At 60.5% G+C, this 9,548-nt stretch overlaps 2 protein-coding genes across 2 annotated transcripts in view; one reads left to right on the top strand and one right to left on the bottom strand.

Annotated features, from left to right (window-relative positions):
- SOX8 (SRY (sex determining region Y)-box 8) overlaps positions 1 to 9,274 on the bottom strand; it is a 14,250-nt gene extending 4,976 nt beyond the window's left edge. Inside the window, exons 1-6 of the mRNA XM_008570581.1 lie at positions 8,792 to 9,274; positions 1,650 to 1,841; positions 923 to 1,489; positions 640 to 813; positions 403 to 487; positions 102 to 346 (exon numbers count right to left, since the gene is read on the bottom strand). Of these exons, the coding sequence (XP_008568803.1) occupies positions 102 to 346; positions 403 to 487; positions 640 to 813; positions 923 to 1,489; positions 1,650 to 1,841; positions 8,792 to 9,274 (1,746 nt within the window). The remainder of the gene's footprint in view (positions 1 to 101; positions 347 to 402; positions 488 to 639; positions 814 to 922; positions 1,490 to 1,649; positions 1,842 to 8,791) is intronic.
- A 12-nt stretch (positions 9,275 to 9,286) lies between these two features.
- LMF1 (lipase maturation factor 1) overlaps positions 9,287 to 9,548 on the top strand; it is a 121,781-nt gene continuing 121,519 nt past the window's right edge. Inside the window, exon 1 of the mRNA XM_008570575.1 lies at positions 9,287 to 9,458. Within this exon, the coding sequence (XP_008568797.1) occupies positions 9,287 to 9,458 (172 nt within the window). The remainder of the gene's footprint in view (positions 9,459 to 9,548) is intronic.

Below are 9,548 nucleotides of genomic sequence, written 5' to 3' on the forward strand. Positions count from 1 at the left end.
GAGCTGGCGGTGCCGGACGGACTGCAGGGCGGCTGGGCGCGGGCCTCGCTCATGTCCAGCATCGGGGCCGCGCGCGGAAGGGGCGCGCACCGAGGACGCACACCGGGGCTGCGCTGCGGCCGCCGCGGGACCAGAGCCCGCCGCGCGATGGTCCGAACTACGAGCCCGCCGCCACCGCCGCCCTCGCTCCGGTCCTCCCACTGCCGCAGCCGCCGAAGCTCCTTCCCGACTCCGGGACCCGCGACAAGTTTCTTTAAGCGGCGGCGGAAAGACCCCGCCCCCCGCGCGGCTCCGCATTGGTCGGCGTGCGCCTCGTCCCCCAGGGCGGTGCTTGGTCGCCCCCGCCCTTAAAGAAAGCCCCGCGGTCTCCGCGGTCCCCGCCAGCCCCGCCCAGCCTCGCACCGCGTGGGGCCCGGGGCCCCGCGTCCGAGGACCCGAGCTCTGGCCGAGGGCGCCGCCTGCCACCCCACTCCGCGGACTCTCCATCCTGGAGGACCGGGAAGGAAAGAGGGGACAGGGAGGACGGGCACGGTGCTCTTCGCCAGCGCGTCGAGGCTCCTGTGCGCCCGCCCCCGGTCCCGGAGCCCCGCAAAGAAGCGAGTCCTCAAGGACCTCCCCCTCCCCCCGTCCCCAACACACACACGCGCAGCCAGTCTTGAGCCCCGACATCTCGCCCGCAGCCCGGAGGTGCCGGGCCCACTGTTGCCGGTCCGTGGCCCCAGGGAAGGTCGGCTTGGCCGCGGCGCGCGGAAACCCGGGCTCCACGCCCACAGGGCCGGCGCGACGCGCGACAGCAGCCAGCTCGTCCCGAGTCTGCGGGACGCGGCGAGGAACTGGGTGATCCCAGGTCGCCCGCCCCGTCCGGTGCGAGCTTGGACAGAGCTGGCGGGGGCGCGGTCCCGGGGGCGGGGCCTGGGCTGACCCCAGCTGCTGAGTCCCTGGGGCCGCCCGGCGGATGGCGTGGCCGGACGCGGGGGCCCAGGGCCTTCCGGGCGTGACCTGGGTGGTTGGGAGGTGGGGGCGCAGAGGCCCTCTGGCGGGGCGGCCCTGGGTGGTCCAGCGGGGGCGGGGGCCGCTCTGGGACTCTGCACCTTGGGCGCCTGGAGAGGAGGAGGGAAGGGGCGGCGGGGTCGAAAAGGGGACATTTCTCCCGAGGCCAGCGCCAAGCCACGGCTTCGAGACCCCGCCCGACACCGCCCCCAGAGTTGGCCTCGGGCCCGGCAGTCCCCGAGAGCGGCTCGGATTCTTTCGCTAAATGCGCGGGGAGGCGACAGAACCTCCACCCCGAGCTTCGCCATGTCTCCCTCAGGAGGCGGACGCGGAACAAGCGCATCTCCCAGCTTGTGGCCCGCGAGATCCGGGTGGCCCAAAGCAAGGGCGCCCGGTCCCCTAACTGGGCGCGTTCACCCAAGTCATTGGCGCCTGGGGCAGTGGCCGCCGCAGCCCCAGAGTGACGCCATCTCTCCAACTCGCAGCAGAAGGGGCTGGTCTGTTACCAGAAAAGTCCAAAGGGAAAGCCAGCGAGTTCCGAGGGAGGGTGTCGCCCGCGCACCTTACCATCCCTGGGGGCCACCAGGCAGGACGCGCCTCCTGCCCCGACGCAGCAGGCCAGGAGATGGTGTCCTCAGCGACAACCACCCGCCCCTCACCCTGGCCTTGGAGCCGGGTCCCGCCCGAGTAGCCCGGTCTGGGGAGGAGGTCTTTTCCCCTTTGGCTCCGAGCTGCCCTGGGACGCTGCCTTGCGTTTGGAACCGCCAGCGCCGTGGGGCGCCACAGCCTTTGGGGGACGCCCTGGGCCTTGGGGCTGAAGAGGGGGAACTTGGAGCCTGGGCTGACTCCACCTGCAGGGGCGACAGGAAGGCACTCTGGTCTTTGCACTGGGCTGACTCTCGTGGCCAAGGTCAGAGGAAATCACTTTTGGGAGCTTCACGCTTTCAGGGGAACTGTGTGCCCAGAGACTCCATCTGACCGAAGGTGGAGAGCTGGGTGCCTGAGTGACCTGCCTTCTCCTCCCCTCCTCCCACCACCCTCCTTTTGCTCTGTCCCTTGCCAAGGAAGACCCCGCCACACCAGTCTGCCCTGGCTCTCCTTCCCCTTGGAGGTCCAGCTCTCCACTGAGGGTCCCGACTCCGCCCCCTGTGGGTCTGCAAAGCATCACCCACAGGTGAGGACGCTGAAGGAGGGACTGGGGGGGGCTGCTGCTTGGGGTGCCCACAGAACCTGAGCTACAGTGACCAGTCAGGGGACTGGCTGGGAGGCACTGGTGGGCAGCCCCCACATACATATGCAGACCACCACGGAATGAGAGGGGAGGGCTGCCAGGGTTGTCCCAGGCCAACCGAGAGTGTGCGCATGCACTTTCCTGGAGGGCCCAGCCCCTGCTGAGCCAGCTCAGGCCTGAAGCCCCCTTGCCAGACAACTTCTGGTCCACCTTGAAGTCATCAGGAAAATGCCAGTGTGCCATCCAGCCCTCGTCTCCCATTAGTGTGACCTCGGCTCGTGTCTTCAGCCCTAGGCAGGCCCCGAGTGGACCCTGAGATGTGGCTCACAGAGAGGGAGATGTGTAGGGCTGGTTCATGTGTTCCCAAGTATTAATAAAGCACCTGCTGTATGCCAGGGACTTTTCTAGGCAATTCAGTACAGCGCCACGCTGTCCCTGCCCTGAAGATGCTGGTGTTGAGGAGAGGAGCGCAGACAGCACATAAGTGAACCAGCACACGTTCTCGAAGGGCTCAGATACTCCCCCTAGGGGAGGGAAGGAGCATTAGGAAGGGTGGTCCAGGAAGGCTTCTTTAAAGTGGTGACAATTAAGCTGAGTCCTGAAGCTTCCAACCTCCTGAAGAGAGAGGAAAGAGCATCCCTAGGGGAGCAGCATGTGCAAATGTCCTGAGGCAGCAAGGAGCACAGGGTTTTTGAGAACAGAGAGAGGCCACAGTGACAAAACTTGAGGAGCAGCTCTTCAGCCACCACTCAGTCCACCTCAGGGTCTGCAAGTCCTTGTCCAGGTGTTGACCTGCTCCACCCTTCTCTTAGCTCTTCCTTCCTGCTCCCAACCTTGTCTGCAGGTGCTGGCTTCACCCCAGTCCATATGACCTTCCCATGATCTAGTGGCCTTTACAGTTTCAGGGAGAAGAACTGATTGGCTGAACTTGGACCAGGTACCAATCCCTGGGCCATTGGCCCCAGGGCATGGGAAAACTGATATAAACAAGGTTTCTAGACCCACAGTCCCTAGGAGCGAGGGGGACAGGGGCACCTGTGTGCCTGTGAGATGGGGTCAGTTCAGGCCTGGAGGGCTCTTCCAGGCACACAGATGCCCCACGTCCTCACTCCTCGGCTTCTAGGGATGGCGACTCGGGAAGCCCATGTGTGTGCACTATGTGTGCTGGGGCTGGAGGAGCTGAGTAGGAAGGAGGAGCTACTGAGAGCTAAATGCCATCATGGGGACCAGGCTGTCCCTCCCTGCACCATCCCCTGACCATCTCCCTGTTGGCCAGCCTGCCTGGCCCTCATCCCAAAGTTGGGGGAGGCCATGTTTGCATTTCGTACAATCTCTAAGAGAACAGCATTGAGGGAGGGCCAAGTGGGCCCATGAGGCCCTGGGTTGGTGTGTCCCCGTGTGTCCACAGCCCTGGCCTGGGCCTCCCTCGTCTGCTGTGGTCAGAGAGGCAGTTGGCACTGCATCCCAGGGTGACCTCCGAGATTAATTGGTGCTTTTAATTACTGGCTGGTCTGGCATAAACAAAACGTCAGGAGCAGAGATGGCAGAACTGCTCTGAGCAGAGATGGGTCTGCGGAGAGGGAGGCAGGGGCTCCCAGGCAGCTCTAGACACCTCCTTCAGGAGTCCAGCCTCCTGGTGACAGAGGCTCAGGACTCTGGGCCAAGCTTTTGCCACCGCCCCTCCTTAATTTAGCTGTCTCAGGGATGCCGACAGGGCCAGCTGGGGCAGAAGTTCTGGTTTGGGTCAAAGCTGGGCCCTTGGTCACGCTGATGTCCCCTTGGGACCTGGCTGTATCTGTTCTCCACCAGTCCACATACACAGACGACAGTGAAACACCACCCACACTCCTCCCTCTCACCCCTGCAGGAGCAGCATTTTCTGGCCATCGTGGGTGGGAGCTGTCCTCTCTGCAGCTCACACCTGCACCAGCTCAGCACCGTGGCCCCACGTCCTCAGGATGCCCTCTGGCCCCAGGAAGGGATGAGCATGCTCCCACCTGTCCCTCCCACCTTCACCTCTTGCTCTCCTTGGTATCCTGATAAATAAATGCACACTGCCTGGGAGTGACCAAGGACAGTGCTAGGGGTCCTCCTGCTGTGGCCGTTCTTGCTTTTGAAAGGATTCCGGAGAGAGGGCAGTGCTTAACCCAAGGAGTGGGACCCAGGGTTCATTTCCTCCCCAGTGACAGGTGCGTGTGCGGATCACAAATATGGGAAACAACTGTGGCTTCTTCCACTCGGTGTCCACCGGCCCATGCTGGTGGCAAGTCCCTGAGCATCCAGCTGTGGCTATGAGTGGCAGATCCTTTAGCGTCTCTCCTTTCATTCGGGGGCTTACGGTGGAGCTGACCCCAACGGCACCCCTTAGTTCCTGGCACGTCTCATTTGACAGTGGACAGAGGGTGCTTCTGCAGCCAAAACATGCAGGGTCCCAGGGGTCTCCACAAGCAGCATTCCCTGGGTAGAGGGGAGCACCAAGGAGATCCCAGCCAGGTATCCACGGCATCTTCGACGGAGGGAAGCCGAGTCTGTGGGTGGTGTTTGACACTCAGGGTCAGCCGTACCTTCCTCTGGACTTTTCCATTCCATAGGCCGATAAGTCCCATCCTTGTTCATGCAGGGTAGTGTTGGATTTCTGCTTGCACCAGAGGGTTCTAATACCAGACACTGGAGCCCCAGCCCTAGCCCCTTTCCTGGCCCTCACTCCCCTGGAACCTTGTATCATTCCAGGTCCCAGCTCCCCTGCAGCGCAGCACCCCAGGACTTCCCCCCTTCACCATCACCCAGCCCCGTGTGCCAGGCTCCTCTTCTGGGCACTGAGCTTGTGGAGAAGCGACAAAAGGGCCTGGGAAAAGCTTTTTCAGCCCGCGTGCAGGAGGGGGCCAGGACAGTGACAGGGACTCTCAGTTCAGCAAATCAGCCTTCTGAGCCCGAATAGGTTGCTGAGAGACCTGTGTTGTCCTTCCAAGCTCGACTCATTTAATGAGGCTTCTTGTCCAAGATGTCTAAGTTTGAAACCCTCAAAGCAGAGCCCTTGAGTCTTGTTTCAAGTATAACCGGGAAGGTAAAAGGTGCCTTCAAATAAACATGTCATAAGGGAAAATCCCCTTTCAGCAAGAGGGGGCTGCTCAGCCCTGACCTCCTCTGCCACAAAGCTCAGCTCAAGAGCCATTAGTGCCAATGGCAAATTAAAACACGTCCTGTGAAAAGATCTCTGCTGTCTCCCAAGTATTTATTTTTCTGAACACGGCAAAATGGGGTTTAATTAAAGTGTCCTCAGGCGGGTGTGTGGGACAGGTGGCAGGAAACAAGGTGGCTCAGCAGCACAAGGCAGGTGATGCTGTTACGAAGGGGCTGCTGTCTGGATAGCCAGGATGGAGGTCTCAGCAAAATTTTGCTTCTGAAGGCTGGAGGGAAGGGACAGAAGTCACAGGAACTCCTGCAACTGCCCTTATCTGCTCAGGGCCCAGCATGGTCTAGCCCTGCCCACAATCTGGATGGCCCATGGTCCCAGGGCTATTTGTTACACAGCACTGCTGTGTGGTTCATAACCCATATACTGACCCACACAGCTGTGTGGACAGAGTGCAGCTGCAGGCCTCCTGCTTGGGACCTCTGGGCTAGGCTGATTCTGAGACTTCCTCCAGGTCGGAAGATGATTTCAAGATTAAAAGAAAATGACACATTCTTTTTCTTCCATAGGGCTCCACACTCAGAGAATGAGAGTACATCAGGCTGCTTTGATTTCCACTCTGCCTAGAAGCACGGCCTGCCAGTTTGCAGGCCACATGGGGCCACGGCTCCTTCTGGGGTGCAGGGCTGGGCGCTCATGGCCTAGAGCCGAGGGTGCAGGAGGAGGAGACAGAGAGCCAGCAGAACAGCCGCCTGTGAGTCACGGTCCCAGAACAACCAGCAAATGGCAACACCTGCTCACTCACCCCCACCGCACCTGCCAGCTTCACTGGGGGGTTTTGGCTGCTGGGCAGTCAGGGCGGGATTGGCCTAAACTGACCAACCACCCCTCCGGCAGAAGGCGACAGATGTTGGCAGCAATGGGGCCAACCCCCCTTCCGTAAACAGATTTCAAGACATGAAAAATTGGGGTAAATGAAGGGAGCACGATTAGATTCGGGCCCAAGCTGGGTTCTTGTGGGTGCCAGAGACAGCTGCGCCTGCATGTCAGGGACAATGGCCCTGATGCGGCGGGGGCTGCCTGGCTGGGGTGCCCTGGGGACAGCTGGATGAGGTGCTGACAGGGGGTTCATTCCTCTGTGAAGCTGCTCCGCAGCTGCTGGGAGAGCCGCCAGCCTGCCGGCCTGTGTGTGCCATGGTCTGGGGGCTGCGCTGGAGGGGGCTGTGGACAGCAGGGGATAGGATCCCACCTAGGGTGGGCTTGTGTGTGGGTCTTCATGGACACCAGCCCCAGTCTTGAGCTGGCGGCTCCTCCCAGGGGAGCCCCTCAGTCTTTCTCTGCTCTCCCGCAGTCCCGGGGCAGCCCTGGGGTGGTGAAGCCGCATCTCAGCTCCCTCCTGGGTCAGCTTGACTTTTTCTCAGTTTTTTGCTTGAAAGTGTAAGCTCAGGAGCCTCATCCTGCTTTGTGTTGGTGAAAGACATGCCCAAATCTAAATGTTATTTTTAAACTGCAAGATACTCCTTAATATAGACAGAGGTTTGGTGTGAGTGACATCACTTATTCCGACAGGTAAAAGCAACGCCTTCCAGGTGATTCTGAAACATCGGTGCAGGCTGTCCTTGGTTGTTTTGTTTCCAATTTATTATTTTTAAAAATTGAGGTGAAATTTGCACAGCACAAAATTAACCATTTTAAAGTGAACCATACAGTGGCATACACTATATTCACAATGTTGTGCAGCCATTGCCTCCGTCAAGTTCCAGAATGTTCTCACCACCCCAGAAGGAAACCCTGTATCCATGAAGTACTCACCCCATCTCCCTCTCCCCCAACCCTGGCAACCATGGATCTTTCAGTCTCCTTGGATTTGCCTGCTCTGGACATTTCATATAAATGCAGTCACACAGCATGTGACCCTTTGTGTCTGTCTTGTCTTGCTTAGCTAGATGTTTTTGATGTTCATCCATGTTGTAGCGTATGTCAGAACTTCATTCCTTTCGATGGCCCCGTGCACTTTGATTAAATTCAGGCTGAAATGAGCAAGAACTAAGCCATCCGCCAGCCTCTCCTCGGCGCAAGCCCTGCCCTGCATGACTTGTTCTCCAGCCAGTTTTAGGCCAATGGATGAGACCTCTGTGGTCAGCGTCCCAGGAGGGCAGACCCCGCAGGAAATGCGAGCTCAGACGGAATGCGAGATCCCAGCAGACCCTTCCGCTGGCCTGGCCCACCCTGGGCAAACCCAGAGAGGGAGCCTGGAGCGCAAGCCCAGAGCCTGGAAAGCTGGATGCTGGAACAAGGGGCTCTTTTCTGCTCTGCACAATGCCCCATTGTGCCCTTCCCAGGGGAGAACAATGCAGCCCCAGCGAGGGGAAGCTGGGAACAAAGGGGCTCTTTGTGAGCACTGTCCCCACCTGAAAAGCAGCAACCAGGGTCACACCTGGTGGCAGAGCTGTCCTTCCCTGCCTTCCATCCCCGAGCAGCTCTGGCATCCAGTCAGGGACCCAGGGAAGCTTTGCAGGCTTGGGCTGAGGCTGCTGGGTTCTCCTGGTTCTCCCCAAACAGCGGTGGCGGCCCATCCCAAGCCTGGCACCAGGACAACGAGAAGGAGAGGTGCCGGTCCTGCGTTCCTGTGGAGGCACCAGGATACAGGGCACCAGCCAGGGCTGGCGGTTCCTCCTTTTGCACTGCCCATTGCAACATGTTTCCAGGTCCCACTTCACGGCTGGGTTTTTCATGAAGGGGGCGGTTTATGAAGAACAGGAAACTCTGAAAAAAACCACACTGTAAGATATACATATATGCTATCACCCCAACCATGGGGGGAAAGCTGGAGGCTGGAAGGGGCTCCAGCAGTTGCTGCTCTGGCCTAGATATGGGGGTTCCCATGTCCACAGCCAGATCCTGCCCTCATGAAACTCACACTACAGGTGGTGAAGTTATAATCGAACAGGTGATTAAATACACAATAAAGCGGATCACTTGACCATGCAGATATCAATAATTTGTATGTCAAATCACCCAGAACAAAACTGATGGGCTAAGGAAAAGGTAAAAATGAAAGCAAAACCAGGACAAACATTTACACACAAAACAGCAGGATATTTAATATGCAAAGAGCTCTGACAAATGAACAAGGAAAACCCTACATCTCAATGATGTCCTTACAAGTGCCTCATAGTGGCAGCAATTAAGGGACACCTGCCATTCCACCCTCTTCCAGTGCCACTTCTGAGCAGAGTCGGAGCCCCCTAACGCCAGAATGGAGAGTTGCCAGTGTCCTCGGCGATCTGCTCGGGTCAGTGAGTCCCCTTTGCTTCTCTCCCCCGGCTGACAGGAGCTCTGCCTGTCTGATGGGGGCTGCGGGCTTGTGGGTGGGGTGCAAGCTGGAGGCTCTGCGCTCTTCAAGCCCAGTCCCGCCTCCTCAGTCCCCCTCCAACTGTGACTGTTGCCCCAGCAGCGCGCTCGGCGGCCCCACACAACGCAGAAGCAGGAGGTGGGGGCGTGCCAACCACAGGCTTTCCAAGGATCCCCTCCCGCGCCGTCCGCCCCAGGAGCGAGGTCGAGAGGGCAGGCCCTGCGTTGGAGGTACCGGGCCTCTGCAACACGCACCGAGGGGTGGACGAAGGACCGGACGCGTAAGCCCGGGCCGGCGGCCCGCCCCCTCCCAGGACCCAGCGCAACACGCACCGAGGGGTGGACGAAGGACCGGACGCGTAAGCCCGGGCCGGCGGCCCGCCTCCTCCCAGGACCCAGCCTCCTGCCTTCGGTGGGCAGCGCCGATAGACCTGCAGGGCTCGTTCCCCGCACGTGGGCGTCCGGCCGGAGAGGGCGGGGCCTATGGGCGGGGTCAGGGCGGGCGTGCCGTGGCCTCCGGGCGAGGGCAGGGCTGCCGCGCGCGGCCCTCCCCGCGCATGCGCCATAGAGGCTCGGCAATGGCTGCGCCCGAGGAGTCGCTGAGGAAGCGGAAAACCGGAGACTTGGACCCCGGGCCCGGGTCGCTGCCCGCGCCGGAGCGCGATCCCGCGGGCTGCCCGGCCCGCCTCTGCGTGGGCACCTTCTGGCTGACCAGGATCGTGCTCCTGAAGGCCCTAGCTTTTATTTACTGTGAGTGTGCGACGGGCCAGGGGCTCCTGCCTGTCACCGCCGCCGCAAGACCCCCCCGCCCCGCCACTGCGCGCGCCCGCGACGCCGCCC

This window comes from Galeopterus variegatus, unplaced genomic scaffold, assembly GCF_000696425.1.
Source record: "Galeopterus variegatus unplaced genomic scaffold, G_variegatus-3.0.2 Scaffold615, whole genome shotgun sequence".
In the NCBI taxonomy this organism is placed as follows: Eukaryota; Metazoa; Chordata; class Mammalia; order Dermoptera; family Cynocephalidae; genus Galeopterus; species Galeopterus variegatus.